At 34.2% G+C, this 22,814-nt stretch overlaps 1 protein-coding gene across 1 annotated transcript; it reads right to left on the bottom strand.

Moving 5' to 3' along the window:
- Positions 1–318: 318 nt before the first annotated feature.
- LOC149414407 (uncharacterized) lies at positions 319–16,390 on the bottom strand. The gene is made up of 4 exons (XM_089644163.1): positions 16,254–16,390; positions 12,304–12,482; positions 10,232–10,420; positions 319–365 (listed from the first exon to the last, which is right to left on the bottom strand). The coding sequence occupies exons 2-4, from the start codon at positions 12,440–12,442 to the stop codon at positions 319–321; spliced, it is 375 nt and encodes a 124-aa protein (XP_089500289.1). The 5' UTR covers positions 12,443–12,482; positions 16,254–16,390.
- Between the last annotated feature and the right edge of the window lie 6,424 nt (positions 16,391–22,814).

Raw genomic sequence — 22,814 nt, 5'->3', positions numbered from 1 at the left:
AAGCGTGTTTTTTTAGTTTCTTTAAACTATATTTATTGAATGGTAGTTTCTTTATTACCGACTATGGTTCTAACAGGTAACTTTTATTCCGGAGAGGGAGCCTGAGAAACGGCTACCACTAGGGCCGAGGAAGGCAGCAGGAGAGTTACATACAAGCAAGCAAACAAACAAACATACAAGTGAACTTAATATAAAAGCGTGTTAATAAAGTATTATTATATGCAGTGGGTACACCTACAGACCTCTTTGTAGTCGGTGTAACCGAACCGGACTTTTTTTTGAAGTCGGTTAAAAAAAGGTTCAATGGGCCGCAATAATCTAAACCGCGGGCCGCATGCGGCCCGCGGGCCGTGGTTTGGACAGCCCTGCTCTAGAGAATCAATATAATATATACAAATAAAAATTTAAAAGAGAGTTGAGAAACTAAAACAAAGAAAATTAAAATAAAGCGATGTAAAGAACGGTTATAAGCAGATTATGAATTTACAATGGTAAACATTCCATGAAATTTTGTTTTGATTTTGTTGAATTAATGCTCTAGACTCTCTAGAGAATCAAATATAAATATAAAAAAATAAAAATTTAAAAGAGAGTTGAGAAACTAAAACAAAGAAAAATAAAATAAAAAGATATAAAGAAAGGTTATGAGCAGATTTTGAATTTACAATGGTAAACACATAAATTTACTGATAAATTTAATGAACTAATAAAACACAGGGTGGTTCGAAAAACGAAATGACTGGTAATTAGCAAATTTTCGCATTCATCTCTCCCCAAGATCAGAAGCCAATTATTTACCAGATTTCGGAGAATGTTAGCACTTTTTGATTTCCATGCATCGGGAATAAGATTAAGCAATTTAGGGCCTAAGTACGAGAATTTTCTTTGAGCTAAGGATGAAGAAGTGGTGGGAGGAACAACTGGGTTCCTCTTAGCATGTCTAGTATCGTGATAATGGAGTATGGAAGTGTATTGGTGACGCGTTCTTTGGGTATGTAATATGATTTTCCTCATGTATAATTGCCTTACATCTAAAACACGAATCTCTTCGAACAATGAATCACTGGGGTATCTGAACGGTTTTTTAAGTATAACTTTAAGAAGTGATTTCTGAGCTTTTGCTAGGGGATCAAGTATTGTTTTAGTACAACCGCCCCAACCTAAGGAAGCATAATCTAATAAGGAATTACACATGGCAAAGTAAATTCTTTTCATGTCTTTAATGCAGAGAATATTTCTAATAGCCCTGAAAAGATGTGTAAGTTTCCTGACTTTTGAGGAAGTTAAGTCTATATGTTTATCCCACCTCAGAAATTTGTCTATGATAATTCCTAGATATTTAGTATTGTCCACACATTCTAAAGTACTACATTTACATACATTTATGGCATTGCAATGGTGTACAAAAATGCTATTCATCTCTTAAGGTTGACCCGCTTGAGTTGCGCTGAAGCAGATGAATTTAGTTTTATCCGAGTTTAGAGTGAGGAGATTGCTGTCTAGCCACTTTTTTACTTTGTTAATGCCAATTTCTGCTTTACTGTGAGTTTTTTCCCAGGTTTTTCCTTCAAATAATAATACTGTATCATCTGCAAAGGTAATAATATGGTCTGCAAAGGAACTATTACAAAACTCAATTATATAAACACTAAACAAAAGTGGTCCTAGCGTACTTCCTTGAGGTACACCGAATTTTATATTTGCTGGATCGCTTAGAGTACCGTTATTTCCACTCTTTGGCTCCTATTTTCTAGGTAGCTGACCAACCATTTTAAAAGTTGCCCCTGGATACCGATTCTCTGTAGTTTTCTCAGCAGAAATTTGTGTGAAATAGTGTCAAATGCTTTGGCTAGATCCAAGAAGAGTGCAATGCATTTAATACCTTTGTCTAGATTATAAGAGATGATTTTTGTCAAATTGGCAATGGCATTTTCAGTGCTTAAACCATTGCGAAAGCCATATTGTCTGCTAGAAAGGATGTTGTTATTTTCAAGATAATGACTGAGACGGTTCTTCACAATTTTTTCAAAAAATTTAGATACGGAATTTAGCAAGGAAACAGGTCGGTAATTTTGTATAAGTGATTTTCCCCATTTTTGTGTAGTAATATAACTATTGATTGTTTCAAATGATTAGGGAATTTATCCGCTTTAACCTCTCGGAGAGTGAGCTTTTTTGAAGCAAACTGTATCCCAGGAGTGAGCATTTTTGAAGTATACGAATTAAAAAAAAATAAATGCAAAACCATAGTTTTCTCAATATCTAGCAATGTAAAAATATTTAAAAAAAAATTAATACTTGTACACACAAGTTAGAGACAAAACTAATTTTGCCTATTGAAGGGATCGTAAACCATTGGAGGTGAACCTACCATAACATGATTACAACGTATATATATTTATATCAACACCTACTAAAAAATATTACTCACCACAGGATGTCGGGAGAAGATTGAAGTAAATTGTATCCACGTTTGTTGTTTTTGTTGTTGTTGTTGTTTTTTGTTGTTTTTTTTGTTTTGTTTTGTTTTTTTTGTTTGTTTTTTTTTTTTTTTTTTTTCAGTATTGTTTTTTAGTGTGGTAGTTTTCAAAGCATGGGTATATGCATAAAGCCACATTACATTCAATGCACATAAACCTCGTATCTTTTCTCTTTTTTGGCTGATTTTTTGTGTGGCTACACACATGACATTTCCTTTGAGTTCTATTACTCTGGGCTGTCGTTTGTGGTACAGGTCTCATAAAGTGTTTTTCTGAGAGGCGAGTGGGAATGTCAAATACTCTTTGACCTCCGGATGATACTGGTCGTGATGTGTGGTATTTTTCCACTAACTGGGTTATGAGGTTTTCTCGAAAATCGCTGAACGACAATGTTTTTTGCGGTTTTAGGCGGTGCAGAAAGAATGCATTGAGTGTTCCAATATCGATCAACCGGAAAAATATTTTCTTGTACCACTTCATGGTTTTCCTTGAACTATCCACGAAACCAAGAATCCTATCCACCTTATCGACAGCTCCCATGTTTTGACTATAATGTACTACGGCCTCGGGCTTTATTTTGTTTTCTCCTGTGGTGTAATCCATTTTATTCGTTACAGTCATTTTATTACTATGTATATTTGTCAACATAGTAACATCTCTCTTGTCGTGCCACTTCAGAGCCATCAAATTATTAGAATGATAGAATTCTACTTCCCCTTTTTTCATTTTGCCTATTCTGAATTTGGGCATTTGTTTCCGATTACTTCTCACAGTCCCACAAGCATTTGTTTTGTGTTTTTCAAGATAATCAAAGAGAGTGGGGCTTGTATACCAGTTGTCTAAAAATATTCTGTGACCTTTTCCCAAATAGTCCTTCAACATTGTAGTTACAACAGAACCAGATATACCAATATTTGGATCCAGATTTATGTCCGTTTCTGAACCAGTATACACTATTATATCTAATACATAACCGGTAAGTGTATCACAGTGAACAAATAACTTGATTCCAAAGCGATGGCGTTTGGAGGGAATGTAAATTTTGAAAGACAGTCTTCCTTTCCACAATAAAAGACTTTCATCTATGCACAAATTTTGGAAGGGATAAAATGTGCCTTTGAATATTTTTACCATCGGATCTAAGAGATTCCTTATTTTATGCAATTTTTCAGTATTCCGTATTTCGTTGTCAGAAAAATGAAGGCACCGTAGTAAAGTGAGAAATCTATCCTGAGAAAACATAACTTTGAAGAAAGGTGTTTCGATAATGGGTTTGTTGGTCCAGTACTTCTTCAAGCTATTTTTTCCGACGAGGCTCATAAGCATAATGGTAGCTAAAAAAATATAAACCTCAGCTACCGTAGTGTCTACCCATTTTCGCATTTTCGATTTTTCTGCCGTAAATCGTATTTGGCCAGCATATCTGTTCGTTTCTGCGACAATTGTCTCCACAATTTCTTGTGTAAAAAACAACTCGAAAAACTCAATTTCAGTAGAATTCTCTGTCAGGGTAACATGGGGCATTATACCCGAATTTCTGCCATCGAAATCGTGCAAAATTGGAGTAAATTCTCCCTGATCCCACACTCGGCAATCGCCTTTTTTACGTTTAGGAGCTGATGCTGATGCAGTATCTTCCTCAATTACTTGATCCTCAAAATCATCATCATCAGATTCATCCGAAGAGTTTTCACAATTTAAATCTCCCACGTCTTCCAAAATGTCCTCATCTTCACTTACATTCAAAAAGTCTGCTATGTCTTGATCATTCATGAAATTTGGTTTAGACATTTTTAGAAAAAATAACGGTATCGAACACAAATATTATAGTTGAAAATAAAACGACCAAATCAAAATATAAACAAACAAGAAAAATAACACACGTGGTATTATAAACACGTGTCACTATCACTTCACAATATTTAGTCAAACACTCTATAAATTATTGAACAGAACGATATTATTACATAACGAAACCATCAACAATACGCAAAACCTCGTAGTAATACGTAAAATTCCGATTCGTAGCGAAAATAACGAGAAAACCGCATAAAAACAATGTTAAAACTTAGCAAACTCGCACGCTCTCAAATCAAATGTTGTCAACCGAAGACAGTAGAGCAATGGCGGTTGATGACGTCACGTATTTTTTTAAATTTCAAATAATAACGTCGGTAAATGAGACAACTGTTCAAAATGTTTGACACATTATTGTAAACTGTCCATAGATGGCAGTACACTTCACATTTCGTGAATAAATCGCGTATGTGTTGAGTTATACACGCGGCCGTAATAGTACGGCCATACTCCTTAGAGGGTTTTTTGTTCTGGCCGTACTTGTACGGCCATACTCCCCGAGAGGTTAATGCTTAGATTAGAAATGAATGCAATAGTTATGGCTGTGTATGATTTAATGATTTTTAGCAGATTTGATGAAATCTTATCTGGACCACACGATTTTGAAGATTTGAGGTCGTCAATTATCTTCATGACTTCATTTGGTGATGTTTGGATTAATTCTATTTTGTGACTGAGATTAGGGATAGATAAATTGGCTAGATCGGTTTCTGTTGTCATACATTTATCGAGAATTTTTTTCGCAAGTGTATCTCCCACAGATGTGAAATAATTATTGGCATAATTTCCCATGTTTTTGGGGACTTGAGAGTTTGAGTTGGTGATGTATGGAGATTTAATTTCTGAAGATTTGTTAATTTTAGATTTGGTTATTTGACGAAACGATTCCCAAAAATGTTTTGGAGAACAGTTGTTTTCGTAAATGAGTTTTTAAAAAAAGTTTCTTTCGCTGATTTTACTAAATTCTTACACAAATTCCTATACTTTTTATAATAAACTTGTAATAACAAATTCTCTGGGTACGTTTTCGCCTTTTCATGCAGTTGGTTTCTTTTGTGGATCGATTTGACTAGTCCCGGGGAGATCCATGGCGTTAGTTTTATTAGTTTATTAGATATGGGTTTAATGCTTGTGTGTTTTGAAATATACTCATTTATTTTGTTAACAAATTCATTCATTGCTCCATCAGTGTCTGCTTGGTCAAGAACTTTTTGCCATTTTTCTAAACTCAATTCGTCAAGTAGATTATTGAAGTTTGTGTGAGAAACGAATTTAATTTTTTTAGGGGTATGGGGCTTTTCTTTGAAGCAAATCGCTGTAGTGTAATGGTCTGAAATAGTAGTGTGCATAACAAAAGAGTCGATTAATTTATTTTTTTTCACATTGATATGATCTATACAGGATTTTCTCAGGCCCTGTTCACGAGTAATGCTGTTAATTGTCTGAGTGAAACCATTTTCCGCAAGCAGACAAAGATAATCGTTTGTTTGACGATGGTAATCCGGGATGGTATTAATGTTAATATCTCCTATAATGATTTGTCTTTCTAGTTTTTTTGAATTATTTATGATTGATTGTAATGAATTCAGGAAGGGGTTGATATTTTGGAAAGAGGGTGACCTGTAGATAGCAAATTTACACATATGATTTTTCAATATTATTTTCATGCAGTTTGATTGCGATAATGAAATTTCTTCTACTTGAGCTTATAGACCGTCTTTAATATATATCACAATCCCGCTTGATTTGTTGAGTTTGAATTTGGTGTGATGTTCAGAGTAATTGGGGATTGACTTGGATGTGTAATCTTTGTTTATCCAACATTCAGTTTATATGATAACATCAAAAGAGGAATTAAATTGATCAAGAAAAATTGTAAAATCATCAAGATTCGATATACTTCTGATATTCTGATGTGTGATTTTCAAGCTATATGAGCTCCAGTTATAGTTGTTTAATTTATTCATATCTAGAACAACGTTCATGTTACAGCTAATATCGGAATCGTTGTAATTATTCACACGCAGCTGAATCATAGTTATAAATTAATTAATATAATATTTAAATATATGAGTAAGTGAGTTCTGAATGATGTGTGAGATTTTTGTGATGTTTGTGTCAATGATTGTTGTATAAAAACACGTGTTATTGTTCGTTCTGTAAGTTATTTGTAAGTTGAGAATCTTGAAGGCTATACATATACTAAAAACAATAAAATGGCCTATATAATGGTAAGTACTTATGATGGAGAGAGGTTAATGCTGAAAATAAGTTACAGTGAAAAAATGAAAAAAAAAAGCAAATATATAAGATCAATTACATAATGAATATATAGGGTATGATTTTGATCTTGTGTGGGTATTTGGAGTAAGGTTTTCTTTCTAATCTATGAATAATTGATAAAAGTATACTGTTACCCATTGACAAATGACTTATGATAAAATCAGTTGCTATTGATAAATGAATGAAAAATATATAAAAATAAGTATAAGATATTATATTTTTATCAGATATGTATAGCTTTACTGAGAGTATGGGATTAAATATAATTTCATACCATAATAATAATAATCAAAATGAGAAAACATTTTTTTTACGACGTAATATCCTGTCGAAAAAAAGGGTTATGACTAGTGAAAAAGTCAGGAAATGAAATTACTATTACAAAATTAGCCTTATTAAAGTAAATTAACACAAAAAAATTAATAGACGCTAGGTAATTGATTCGACGATGTAGTGTCATATTGAAAATGGTGACGTGAATCGTGAAAAAACCAGGAAAGGAAATTATGATTACAACATTAAATTTCTTTATGTAAATTAAAACTAACAATGAACATGTAAATTAAAACAAACATGAGAAAGGTTTTTCTCCGCAGTGTGTAAACATGTGAACTTTTAGATTTTGCTTTGTTAAACATGAATAGTTGCAGTCGGTACATCGTCAAGTTTTTTTTACACTGTGTGTAAACATGTGAACTTTTAGATCGCTCTTTCGAGAAAATGAATAGTTGCACTCAGAAGATGAAAAAGGTTTTTTTACACTGTGAGACAGCATGTGGCTCATAAGATTGCCCCTTCGAGAACATGAGTAATTGCACTCAGAACATGAAAAAAGTTTTTCTCCACTGTGAGTCAGCATTTGGCTCGTCAGAGTACAACTTTGAGAACATGAAAAATTGCACTAAGAACATGAAAAATTGCACTAAGAACATGAAAAAGGTTTTTCACCACTGTGAGTCAGCATGTGCTTCTTTAGATTGCCCTTTGTCGAACATGTATAGTTGCACTCGGAACATCAAAACGGTTTATCTCCACCATGGGTAAGCATGTGAATTTTAAGTTGTCTCTTTGTTAAACATGAATAATTACAGTCGGGACATGGAAAAGGTTTTTCTCCACTGTGAGTCAGCATGTGCTTCTTAGGAACGCCCTTATGAGAAAATGAATAGTTGCACTCTGAACATGAAGAAGATTTTTCTCCACTGTGACTCAGCACGTGGGTTGTCAGATTGTTTCTTCGAGAACATGAATAATTGCACTCGGAACATGAAAACGGTTTTTCTCCACCATGTATAAACATGTGCCTCATAAGATTGCCCCTTCGAGAACATAATTAATTCCACTCAGAACATGAAAAAGGTTTTTCACCAGTGTGAGTCAGCGTGTGCCTGTTTAGATTGCCCTTTGTCGAACATGTATAGTTGCACTCGGAACATGAAAACGGTTTTTCTCCACCATGGGTAAACGTGTGAATTTTAAGTTGTCTCTTTGTTAAACATGAATAGTTACAGTCGGGACATGAAAAAGGTTTTTCTCGACTGTGAGTCAGCATGTGCCTCTTTAGATTGCCCTTTGTCGAACATGTATAGTTGCACTCGGAACATGAAAACGGTTTTTCTCCACCATGGGTAAACATGTGAATTTTAAGTTGACTTTTTGTTAAAAATGAATAGTTACAGTCGGAACATGGAAAAGGTTTTTCTCCACTGTGAGTCAGCATGTGCCTCTTTAGATCGCCCTTTTTCGAACATGTATAGTTGCACTCGGAACATGAAAACGGTTTCTCTCCACCATGGGTAAACATGTGAATTTTAAGTTGACTTTTTGTTAAACATGAATAGTTAAAGTCGGGACATGGAAAAGGTTTTTCTCCACTGTGACTCAGCACGTGGCTAGTCAGAGTGTTTCTTCGAGAACATGAATAATTGCACTCGGAACATGAAAAAGGTTTTTCTCCACTGTGAGTCAGCATGTGTTTCGTCAAAGAGCCCCTTTGAGAACATGAATAATTGCACTCAGAACATGAAAAAGAATTTTCTCCACTGTGAGTCAGCATGTGTTTCGTCATATAGCCCCATTGAGAACATGAATAATTGCACTCAGAACATGAAAAATGTTTTTTTTCACTGTGAGTCAGCATGTGACTCGTCAGATTGCCCTTTTGAGAACATGAATAATTGCACTCGGGACATGGAAAAGGTTTTTCTCCACTGTGAGTCAGCATGTGCCTCTTTAGATCGCCCTTTTGAGAAAATGAATAGTTGCATTCGGAACATGAAAACGGTTTTTCTCCACCATGGGTAAACATGTGAATTTTAAGTTGACTTTTTGTTAAACATGAATAGTTACAGTCGGGACATGGAAAAGGTTTTTCTCCACTGTGAGTCAGCATGTGCCTCTTTAGATTGCCCTTTGTCGAACATGTATAGTTGCACTCGGAGCATGAAAACGGTTTTTCTCCACCATGGATAAACATGTGAATTTTAAGTTGACTTTTTGTTAAACATGAATAGTTACAGTCGGGACATGAAAAAGGTTTTTCTCCACTGTGACTCAGCACGTGGCTAGTCAGAGTGTTTCTTCGAGAACATGAATAATTGCACTCAGAACATGAAAAAGGTTTTTCTCCACTGTGAGTCAGCATGTGCCTCTTTAGATTGCCCTTTGTCGAACATGTGTAGTTGCACTCGGAACATGAAGACGGTTTTTCTCCACCATGGGTAAACATGTGAATTTGAAGTTGTCCCTTTGTTGAAAATGAATAGTTGCAAACGGAACATGAAAAAGGTTTTTCTCCACCGTGTGTAAGCGAATGAATTTTTAAATCCCTCATTTGAAAACACGAATAACGGCATTCGGAACATGAAAAGGGTTTTTCTTCAGTATGGGTGCGCAAGTGCTGTTTCAACGATGAACTTCGAATGCAACAATAGTTACAATGGGGACAAGAGTATCGTTTTCCCCCAGGATGCGTCTTAACGTTCGCCAACAAGTCTGAAAAGAATGTGGATAAAGCATAATTAGTCAAGTACAGTAAATATATATATTTTAAAATTAGATGAGCATAAATGGTTAACTTTAACAAAACAAAAACGGCTGTGTCGGCGGTCTGTTTAATTTTAACACAGCGCTAAATGTAACAACCGTGTATATAAATAAAAATGTAAATGATCGTTTGTTTAAAATCTTAAATCTCCGTCCTTCATAAACGTTCTTCACGGATAGCTTTAAAATATTGACACAACGTTGCATTTGAATACTCTTGTGTTTTTATATACCTATTTTATATAGATGTCAGCTGTGACAGGTAAAAACATTTTTTTGAAAACCAAGGCCGTCTGTTAGACAAACTTGTTTTATTAATAGTGCCATCTGTTGGACGTAAAATAAACACACGCCAATGTTTCACTTTATGCACAGACAGAATGAGCCACAGCAATGCGTGGCGAGGTATGGCTAGTATATAATAAATATGTATGTAACTTAAATAACTTAAAATAAGAGGTCTTTTGAGAACAGAATAACTAATGAACGGCAAGGACTTAATTAACAAGAATAAACGTCTTGTCTACAAAACAGGCAGGAATTCTGAACATCTGAAACCAACATACCTTCGTAACCGAACTTGGAGGTTGTCGGAGTACTCTCCGCATACTGCAAACACTCAGTCTTCACGTCCGGGAGGTAGATATCTATATCTGTATACGGCATTTCACAACCACCCTCTTCCTGGGACCCTGGTTCCACCTTGATGGAAACACTGTTGGGAAGACCCATTGCCTCCTGGTAAATGGTCCCAACTAAAAATAAATAACATAATGATCACATTCAGTTGAAAAGAAATATGCATGATGTCGGATGTAAGCTGGACCACCTAAAGTAAATATCACGGACGATTATTTGACCTCGTGCATCAAAGAAGTAAAATATCAAGATGGAGAGCCGGTACATAAATTTATACAGTCTGTTATAATATAAGAAGTTATAATGTTATCGCATAAAGCTAAAAATGGTTATTGTAAAAATAAAAAAAATCACTGTTGACAGTTTGTTAATTGTGCTTCCTATCATATTAGTCATACTTGGAATGAAACTAAATCGAACGCATTATATTTTATGGATTTACTTGACATCGTGATTTAAATTTAAACTAAAATAATAAATTTACAATCAATAACCGGGCGACAAAAATCAGTGCGCAATAAAATTAAGATTGATATTTAAAATATATCACGGCCGCTTTTACCAATAAGACGGCAGAAGAGAGACCGCTCAGTTCCTAAAGAGAACTCAGAACGATGTTGACTTCAAAAACATGACTGGCAGTAAATACGTATTATATATATATATATATATATATATGTATTTTTTTTTTACTTTATTTATTTTCATTTCTTTACATATATTATACATAATAATAGACAGTAAATAATAACATAATACATATAACCAAAATTGTATACACAAGAAATGAAAACCCACTAAGGCACTGCCTGAGTGTGGGTAATATAAAACCATTACTATATTTCAAGTACCTAAGTATAATATATATAAGTAGAAAAAGTTTTTTTTTTGTTTATAGTTATTATAAAAGTAAAGAGAAAACATTATGTACAATATTTTATAAAGTCTCAGCAAGTGAGTTGTAGAAAGGATCAATAAATTTATATAAAAAGCGTTTCAATATCTGCGTCATCCAGCCATAATTTTACCTCTTTAACATATTCTATTGTTTTATTTATCATTTGAGTTTTGCAGTGGTAGAAGGTTAAATGTACGAGGACCGATGAAACTGCTATGTGTCTGCATTAATTTAGTATTTGTTTGGGGGGTGTAAAATATATTATTTGTTCTTTTGCTCATTCTGTTTTCATTTATTTTTAAATTATTTTTGTTTTTAAATAAATATTTCATTGTTTGTAATATAAATAATTTACGAATGCTAAATAATTTAGATTCTTTGTATAATAGGTTGGTCGAGAATGTTTTATTTTTGTTATATACGACTTTAATTATGTGTTTTTGAATTATTTGTAGGGGCTTAATAAATGTATCAGGTGCACCACCCCATCCTATTATGCCATAAGTGATTGCAGATTGCACCAGGGAGAAGTAGATCATTTTCAATTTTTCAGTGTTTAAAATTTCCTTGAGTCTAAAAAATGTGTAGGTAAGATATCTTAGTTTAGAAGTGGTTTGATTAATATGTGATTTCCAATTTAGATTAATATCTATTGTTACTCCTAAATATTTTATATTTTTGACATTAGCGAGTTCGTTGCACAGGAAGCACTTTTCTTGATTGCAAGTTGTATTATGGATTCTAATTTTAAGGTTGTCTTTTGGTTTGTTTTTTATGTTTTTGTAAAAAGGTAAGTAAAATGTTTTGCTGTAGTTAAATAAAATTAATTATAATATTATTATAAATGGTATATTTATATATATACAGAGATATTATCTGATTGGTAGATACTCTCAGTATTCCCCGAAACCCCATGGAAACAAACATAACAATGGATTGTCGGACGCTTCGCCCTCATTTGCACAGTCATGTAGGTTAATCAAGTATTTCGGCATTATTGAGATCTGTATAAGGCTAGCATGTGGTCTCCATTGAAGAATCTGCTAGCCCTGTACAATACGCGCAGTTTTTTGATAACCTATCTATTACAATGCAACTTACTACTCGCATACTGCAAACATTCCTTCTTTACGTCGGGGAGGTAGATATCTATATCGGTATACGGCATTTTACATCCGTCCTCATCCTGCGACCCTGCTTCCACCTTGATGGAAATACTCTCTGTGTCGGGAAGATCCATGGCCTTCTGGTAAATGGTCCAAACTCAAAATATGTCAGAGCTGAAACGGAATATGAATTAATCATATTTACGAAGGTTATAATTAGTTTAAAGTGATCACCTTCAGTTGGAACGAAATACTCAAAACCTCGAAGGTGAAATGGAACACATATAATTAATAATATAGACCGTTTTTTGACCTATAGGATCAAAGATGTCCAATATTAATATGGAGAGCAGATGTCTAAACATTTTGCCTGTAATACGATTAATGTAAACTTTTATCGCATAAAGTTATGAATGCTTTCAAGGAAACTTTTTTATCACTAATGTCCAGTTGACAGTTTGTTAATTACGCTTAGTGTATAAGTCTTACATGGAATGAAACAAAATCAAAAGAAATATATTTCATGGATACACTTGCCACAATGCTTTGAATTTAAGCTCGATGCATGTTTAAAATCATTAACAAATTAAACTTTTAATTTTTATAAATTTTAAATATCCGCTTTCACCAATAACACGACAGAAGAGAGAACATTCATAGAATTAAAAGCGGCGTCGACTTTACAAACATGACTGGCAGTAAATATATTTGACTGGATTAATATAACCGATGTAAATACGTTATTAGAGTTGAGTTTTGCAAGAGTTGAACCATTTGCTACAATGTTATCTTAGTGCTAGATACTCTCAGTATCACCCTGAATCTTTATACAGATTTGAAAGGTTTCTTTAAATGGCTTAAGCCGTTTTTTGCGACCAGATTTGGTATAAAGCGAAATGTTTGATATTAGTTTCAATTTCAGGGTGCTAAGTAAAACAAACTTGGTGATGTCCATTACTGACAATGAGTAAACGCAAGACAATATATGGGGTAAGCTTCGGTTTATGGGTGAAATTCCTAAAAATTAAAACTAGTTATTTTTATACTAACTTTGGGCCGGGGAATCCGAATCTGGAAGAATTAGGTGGCGGCAAGCAATATTAACTGAATTACACGACTTTAAAATTTCGACGCACAAAAAATTTAACTGGCCATTTTGAACGCTTTCTGACAATAAAACTAGTTATCTTTATACATCTTTATACTAACTTTGGGCCGGGGAATCCGAATCCGAAAGAATTAGGTTGGGGCAAGCAATATAAACTGAAATACATGACTTAAAAATTTTAGATGCAAACAATATACAACGCCATGTCGATGCGTTTTTTTGACAATATATCCATAGAAAAATAACCAAAGATATATAAAATTAAGTGTTGCTAGTAAGCAATAATATCAATAACGTAAAATAACATGTTTATAATTTCAGTAATATTTCATATTCAAACAGTTAGATTTAGGTTTATTATCACGAAAGGTAAGTTTTTATGTCGGGGGAGACGAAAAAATATGCATTTTATATTTTAATTTTGCTAACATTATTTCATTTACGTAAAGTATTCAGATACATTTTATTCACTTTTGTATCAAAAACCATGTTACACAAACCTAGCGTAGCCGCTAAACTACTTGAAAACTGGGATGTTTTCTTGCCTTGACGCGAGTAGGCGCTACGAAGGGGGCACTTTCTTTTCTATCACAAACCATGTTACACAAACCTAGCGTAGCCGCTAAACTACTTGAAAACTGGGATGTTTTCTTGCCTTGACGCGAGTAGGCGCTACGAAGGGGGCACTTTCTTTTCTATCACAAACCATGTTACACAAACCTAGCGTAGCCGCTAAACTACTTGAAAACTGGGATGTTTTCTTGCCTTGACGCGAGTAGGCGCTACGAAGGGGGCACTTTCTTTTCTATCACAAACCATGTTACACAAACCTAGCGTAGCCGCTAAACTACTTGAAAACTGGGATGTTTTCTTGCCTTGACGCGAGTAGGCGCTACGAAAGGGGCACTTTCTTTTCTATCACAAACCATGTTACACAAACCTAGCGTAGCCGCTAAACTACTTGAAAACTGGGATGTTTTCTTGCCTTGACGCGAGTAGGCGCTACGAAGGGGGCACTTTCTTTTCTATCACAAACCATGTTACACAAACCTAGCGTAGCCGCTAAACTACTTGAATACTCAAATACTTACGTAATTGAAATAATGTTAGCAAAATTAAAATATAAAATGCATATTTTTTCGTCTCCCCCGACATAAAAACTCACCTTTCGTGATAATAAACCTAAATCTAACTGTTTGAATAAGAAATATTACTGAAATTATAAACATGTTATTTTACGTTATTGATATTATTGCTTACTAGCAACACTTAATTTTATATATCTTTGGTTATTTTTCTATGGATATATTGTCAAAAAAACGCATCGACATGGCGTTGTATATTGTTTGCATCTAAAATTGTTAAGTCATGTATTTCAGTTTATATTGCTTGCCCCAACCTAATTCTTTCGGATTCGGATTCCCCGGCCCAAAGTTAGTATAAAGATGTATAAAGATAACTAGTTTTATTGTCAGAAAGAGTTCAAAATGGCCAGTTAAATTGTTTGTGCGTCGAAATTTTAAAGTCGTGTAATTCAGTTAATATTGCTTGCCGCCACCTAATTCTTCCAGATTCGGATTCCCCGGCCCAAAGTTAGTATAAAAATAACTAGTTTTAATTTTTAGGAATTTGACCCATAAACCGAATATACTCCATAAACAACCCCATGTACGGTCTGTCACGAGTTAACCTGGCTGGTGTTGGGTAACTCAATATATTATAAAGCGAATGATGTAAAACTGATATATTCTTATAATTAACATGCATCAATTAGGTTGTTCAGGTCTTACTTAGTCAATATAACATGAACCTACTAACACGAGTACAAGGCAACAGTTCGAATGTGTTGAAGAAATGTCACTAGAAAATTAGAAGTGCAAGAATGTGATTTACTTCGGAATAAAAAATGTGATGTTCACTGAAGTGATACAAAACTGTATAAATGGAACACAAATATTATGCAGAATATAATACTACTTCAGAAAAAATGAACAACAATGGTATTGTGTTACTAAGCAAAATGCACTAAGACGTAAATAAACCACTCACTAGGTCACTTTCGGGTTTTTTTTATGGGAAAAGTTAGCACACTTCTTAACCACAGATATAGCCGATGGAGCGTTGATGATAATATGCAAGTCAGAAAAAATCAAAGCCATATAAAAAAGGTGCGACCGTAGACAATAATATTGCGCTCAGCCATTCATTCTTTGGCACAAAAACAATTTTAAAATTAAAAACGTCTTTGAAGCAGAAAAATATCAAAATGTTACCTGACGGCAAAGTTCACCTGACAAAGCATTGTTCTAAGAAAATTAACTATCAGGGCTCGTGTTATCAAGAGGAAACTTTGTCAGTGGACACTTGTTAATTTGAGACAAAAAACCCAAAAGTAACAAAAAACTTGAATAAATGAAAAACGAAAAGAACACTGAAAAACAAAAATTTGCAAACATGATTGTGCTTATCTGCTTATTGTGAAAAGAAAAATAAATTAACTCATGGTCACATGTTTAATATTTTTGAATGTCACTAAAACAATAAGATAAAACAGGATAATCGTTGATAAACAGCGCCCTTGAGATGATTTTGCACAAAAGACGGCGCTGTACAATTCATCCTAATACTATTTTTATTTTATTATGAAAAGTGAGTCAATGTAATCGATAACATTTATACGCTGTGAAGGTAGACATATTTGCCAAGAAGGCATATGTCATAATGTAAATAAGTAGGTAAGAAGCACTTTTAACAAGCCATTTAACGTATTTTGCGATTGCAAAATCCTGACGCGTAATAACCTAAAAACTGTCAATTCATTATAAATTTGAACTTACGTAGGGAGTACATTTAGGTTAGGTTGAATATATATTTTTAACTCGCTAACACTACACGGATTATATTTTCATCACAAATAACTTTAACTAGCTAAATTTTAGACACGAAATGATAGTATCTCACGCCATCACACATCTGCGTCATGTCACCCGTGGCCTCGATCGATATGTCAAACTCTAAGCCAATGAGATCTGAGCTTTCTGCCACAATATTATTTTCTATAAGAAAACGGAGTTATGGGTGTCGGTTTCAAATGGGTTTCAAGGACAGGCCGTAGTTACATGCCTCTGCACAAAGAAATGGAAACGTCACTAGAGGTGGTCAATGTTTGGGTAAAGGTTATGAATTCCGCTTCACGGTAAATATGGAATGTTTACTTTGAATTAATACTTGAATTTAGTTTTATTATTAAAAAAAGTTAGTATAAATGTTGGGGAAAACCAAAAATAAACACTTCAAATTTTAATTTCGTTTAAATTATTTCACCAACACGATATACACCGGTCGTCAACCAAAATCATAACGCCATGATTATAAATTAACCACTCTCTAGATCGATATCTTCGGGCTTTTTGTATGGCCCCGTTTTGTCACCCCCTTTACCACAGACGACCACAGATAAAACGGTCGATTGGTCCAGACAGGTAAATATATCGAGGACCATAAAGAAATCTCAAGGCCATTTAAAAAAAGTGCAAACATAGACAATATAACTGCACCCAGCTAACATCGTTCATTCACTAGCACAAAAAAATTATATTTTAAAAATAAAAATATTGGAATGCAGAAAAAGGAAAATATGAAAAAACCCACAGCTATGCACACATCAAAATATTTTTTATTTTCAACAAGACAATGGACAGTAATTCAAAACAGGGTCAGTACAACCGATGTATTGAGCATTGATTTATTATTGAAGTAGAAGATAATACTAATATATCTAAACAAAACGTGAAACAGAACAAGACACGGAAAAATAAAAAGTAACGGTCTCAACTAGGAATCGAACCCAGGATTTTTGTCTTCCTGCAACAACTTAATAGGATTTAATTTGACCTTGCACAAAAATACAAGAATATATACACAAAATACATATTCAACGTGTTGAAAGATATTCATTATGTCAAGTGTTAGTAACGCCTTTTGACTTTTACATGGTAGAATTTAAATCATATTACATAAACCATAATATTAGAAATAAAAATTGTGTAGGTAGGTATAAATATAAGTAGACCGATTATAGTCAGAGAAGTAAACACAAGAACAAATTTATTTGAAACACTCAGTGCCAAGAAGTTTCATAGAATATTTCGTCTCAATAAAGAAACAACATCATTATTAGTGCATTAAATTGAACCTCAGTTAAAATTCAACACCAATAAAAACATCAGCGAGGTGCTCGTAACTTGGAGCTAACACTCCTTATCGAGGAGTACTTTGCAAGGTTGTAAACTTCTAATCATACCTCATTCTTATAATAATTTAAAACAATATAATATGTAAAAGAAATAAAAAACTAAATTACTCGGATAATTGTTTTATTTTTAATTCCTACAACAGAAGCTCTTTTTGTCTTATTTCATCATTATGTCTATTTGTTTTAACTTTTTCTTGATAAAATAAATTAACACACTATTAAACCACACACACAATCACAAAATATTTTGACACTTCAAGTAAAATCAGGTATTCCCCAAGGGTCAAACCTTGGTCCTCTGTTGTTCCTAATACTTATAGACGACATCCAGGTCTGTGTAAAATATAGCAGATGTCTTTTATTTGCGGATGATCTCAAACTTTTGATGGAAATAATATTTTACGAACACTGCTTAAAAATGCAATCTGACCTTGATGCTATAGCAGAATGGTCAGATAAAAACAAATTAGAATTTAATATAAAAAAATGCGTAACAATGACATATACCCGCTCTCAGAAGCCCGTAGTTTTTGATTACAGCATTAGAGAAAAAATTATGCCGAATCAATAGTTATAAACATCTCGGTATCGTCTTTGATCCAAAACTATCATTCTCGGACCACATATCACGACTTACTATAGCATGCTACAAACTCCTGGGGTTTATCACCAGAACATGCAAACAATTTCACGACGCAGATGCAATGATAGCCATGTTTGATTCAATTCAATTCAATTTGTTTATTAATTTCAAAAACATTACAAAGTTTTTCATTTCAAAGCGTTTTTAAAATAATTTTTATAATAAGAATTAAAAGATCAATATTTACAGTGTGTATATTAACTATATCAGTGATAATAGAGCTTGCCTTTTAAAGGAAGCTTCATTGATGGCAAACATGTCGATATCCGAATTTATTCTGTTCAACAGCAAGATTGCTCTCCCCACAGGCATGACCATTGGCAAGTTAGTTCTGCAGGCCGGGAGATAAAATAGTCTATGTTGTCGGTGACGTAGATAACCATCGGGAACATAGAAATGAATGCTCTCCATGATGACCGAGTTTTCAAACCATCCACGAATCAGTCTAAAGAAATGTGTAGCAATGCGCACATCTCTCCTTACCCGTAGATAGTTCATTCCGAGCATACCCAAAAGAAAGTCAGTGGGATAGAGCCACGGGTAGTAGCCATACTCCCTCATGTAGAGAAATCTCAAGAATTTCTTCTGAACTCTCTCCAACATGAGAGAATACTTAACCTGGTGTGGACTCCAAATCACCGACCCACTTTCAAGTCTACTCCTTACTAAGGAATTAAATAAAACTATAAGCACCCGGTTATCTCTGAATTTCCTTGCAGTGCGTAGAACAAAGCCCAGAATTCTAAGTGAAGTGCTACATGCCGCCTCAATATGAGCATTGATGGCGTCATACGAAGTAAGCTGGAGTATGCTAGTGGTGTGTGGAAAGTATATTAATATGCTGGAACAAATCCAGAAAAAATTCCTCAGGTATGTCTATATGCGGATGCGTGGAACTTATCCAAGGTTCATGCACCATGTGGACTTACTTGAGGCAACAAATAGATTTAGCTTGTAAACTAGACGTCATGCAAATCTTGCAATACTTAGTTTTAACATAATCCATAACTATATTGATAGCCCGTTCCTCTTGGAATGCTATGGTTTATACGTGCCCGAAAACTTCAGCCGTAGTCGTCGACACGACTTATTCAAAATACCATACGGCAGAACAGATATTCTAGCACAACATAGCATGAGAAGAGGAATGGTGCTATTGAATGAAATCTCAGAAGCACTAGATATTTTTGTATAATAATTATCTACAAAGGTGTTAAGATTGTCAAATTGAGAATTGTACAGTAATTGGATAATCTATCTGTTGTGCAATAAAAAAAAAAAAATGAAACATCGTAGCTGTTTTATTTACGCGTTAATGGCGGTAACCACGCGGTAACTGTTTTACCGACGCGTTAATGACGTTTAACTAAAATCGCCACCCAACTGCGTGGTGCAGGACGCAACTAAACGCATTTAAGTTAAATGTATTAAAGGATCTTAAATTCGTTTAGTTAAATAATATTTAAAATAAACTTTGCGATAATTGGTGCAAGCCGCCCAGTGTTAATATTAAGTAATAAGTTTTGCCCGAGTTAAATGATAAGTTATTGGCATCGAACCATTATTTATTCAACCGTTTATTCTACATTCGCAATGTTAACTGTTCTTCAGGCTATGGCGGGAGATAACCACTTTAACCAAAATCTAAAAAAAATGCGTATTTTGGCCGCCAAATAGGAATAATTATTTTACCCGTCTGAAACTTTTGCATGTTTTTTATCAATTTAAATATGCATGCATTACTGCTGATGGCATAAAACTTGTCTATGACTTCATTATTGTCTGTGTAAAACTAACCCGATTTGATGACTCTCCTTTTTTCATCGCCAGTTCGCCAGTCGCATCCCCCGGTTTTTACTCTCTAATTCTACTTTATATCGCTAAAACTGTTTGAACCCACGAAGTTAAATTTCTCTTCCCGTGCTTGTGATATTTATTAGTAAGTACTAATGCTTTTATGAATCACGCCAATCATTTTGGTAGCGACCGTTATCGGTACACCTAATTTAACAAATCTATTGGCGTTTTGTTTGCGGAACGTTCAACCTGTCAATTAAACGTCTGTTTATTTTAGTAAAAATATTTTGAAAATATTTTAAAGCGCATTAGCGGACTTAGTAAAAGCTTTACCGGTCTTTACATTACTTATGGTTATAGTTTTATTGAGTTATCCGACGAATCTTTAAACAGATTTCAAATGTCAACTCCAAGGTCAAGATATTCACAATATGTATATCACTATTTTCCAATATAAGTTTCGCATAAGATATCATTGTTTTGACAAAATATTTAACCAAACAAAATGAAAAGCTCATTTAAATTAGGGTTCCGTCACAATTATGTTCTGTTTCAGGTATACATAATTGTTTTGGTTTGTACCAATTACCGCAGCCTATGACAGCGGTGCCATGGATCTAGTAAATCCAGAAACTGTTTCCATCAAGACGGAACCAGGGCCCCAGGAAGAATGTGGAGGTGAAATGGATTTTGATCTCCCAGATGTAAAGAAGGAATGTTTGCAATATGCGGAGAGTACTCAGACAGCCAGTTAGTTGCATTTCTTTTTTAAAATAAATTATATGTTATTAATCCAAGTCCATTTTGGATTGCCATGGCGACAGAACATAATATGTTTTTTAACGCTGCCCTCTTTTGCCGTAGTTATATTAGTTTTTATCTTTGCCAGAAACAGCCAATCTACAACATTAGTTAAACTAAATAATTTTTATTTACGTAATTGTAAAAAGCATTCACTTTGTGGCTCATCATAATTTACAATAAAAACACATAAATTTGTTTTTGACCACTATTGTTTTATTTTCACTCTACCGGTTTCGGAAGAACCCTTCCTTCGTAAGGAGAATATTAAAAACTTAATATTCTCCTGACGAAGGAAGGGTTCTTCCGAAACCGGTAGAGTGAAAATAAAACAATAGTGGTCAAAAACAAATTTATGTGTTTTTATTATACATTTTTATTTAGTTTTGTGAATACTCCACGCGTGTTCCAACTGCTCTCAAGCTCTTGGCGTAGTAGTACGTTGTGTGGCTAGAAGTCAAAAGGAGGGAATGGATATAGAGTGGTGAAAGGTGGGAAGTTCCTGTCTATTCATATCATTTCAATCAATGTTTAAATGGAAAAAATATTTAACATTACACCTAGGCGATACCGATAGTATCTCTTACTCTGGAACGTGCCACAAGAATATATTGTGAAATATCATGTATCAATCAAAAAAATTGCTTGCGCACGCTTGGATTTTATCCCGGGACCTCCAGATTACAAGTCGAGAGCCATACCCTTTAATTACAGAAGCCGCCAATGCTCACAATAAGTGCTCGATTCCTCAAATTTTCCATTTTTTCCTCATGAGTTAAAAATACATATTTATTTATTTGTTTGTACACGCCCAATTAGGGCTCTTACTATTATTGGAAGAAAACAACAGTTCGTCGATTTATAACAACTCCATAATGCAGGTGCTCTAAAGCAAATGTTTATTCCTTCCCGAAGCGGACATCTGGGGTTGTCCTTATTAATTTGATTAAATTAACCATGAGCTTTCTTCATGTAATTTTCAATTCTGCAGGATTAATCAATGATGTATTTTATCGTACCTAAATATTGTAATTTGAAAACTTGTGTTGTTTAACATCGATTATCAATCTATGTACATGTTGTTTTATAGCTTGCATTAATGTGGAGACTGTTACCGTTAAGGCGGAACTCGGATGCCGAGAAGATAGTTATGGGGGACTTCCTTGTATTGAAATTGACATAGACCTGCCGGATGTCAAAAAGGAATGCTTAGAACGCTTAGAACGAATCTACCAGTCCGGTATAAACAATTTCCTTCCTAAAATTTTACATTTTCTGCCATCGTTAAATTTTAATTTATCAATTTTAGTGCTTTATTGTGGTAAGTTTAGATATTAAGTCGAATTAAGCTTTTATAATCGTATTATTTTTTTATCGACAGATATCAAGATGCATCCTGTGGAAAAACAAGTATTTTGTCCTAATTCTATCTTCTCCCTTTCTAATAAGTCGAATTTAAATAGGCACCTATGCAACCATACAGGAAAAAAACGTTTTTCATGTTCGGAGTGCAACTATTCATTTTCTCGAAAGGTCTACCTAAAGAGGCACGTGCTGACTCACAGTGGTGAAAAACCTTATTCATGTTCCGAGTGCAACTATTCATGTTCTATTAAGTGGAATCTGAAGAGCCACATGCTGACTCACAGTGGAGAAAAACTTTGTTCATGTTCCAAATGCAAATACTCATGTTCTCAAAAGGGCTCTCTGACGATCCACATGCTGACTCATATTGGTGAAAAACCTTTTTCATGTTCCGAGTGCAAATACTCATGTTCTCAAAAAGGCCATCTGAGGAGACACATGTTGACTCACAGTGGAGAAAAACCTTTTTCATGTTCCAAATGCAAATACTCATGTTCTCAAAAGGGCTCTCTGACGATCCACATGCTGACTCACAGT

The sequence above is a fragment of the Hesperophylax consimilis genome, chromosome 20 (genome assembly GCF_061612785.1).
Source record: "Hesperophylax consimilis isolate HC1 chromosome 20, BYU_Hcon_1.0, whole genome shotgun sequence".
Taxonomy (NCBI): Eukaryota; Metazoa; Arthropoda; class Insecta; order Trichoptera; family Limnephilidae; genus Hesperophylax; species Hesperophylax consimilis.
The sequence above is the reverse complement of the archived record's forward strand: the minus strand, read 5'-3'. Positions and strand labels throughout refer to the sequence as shown.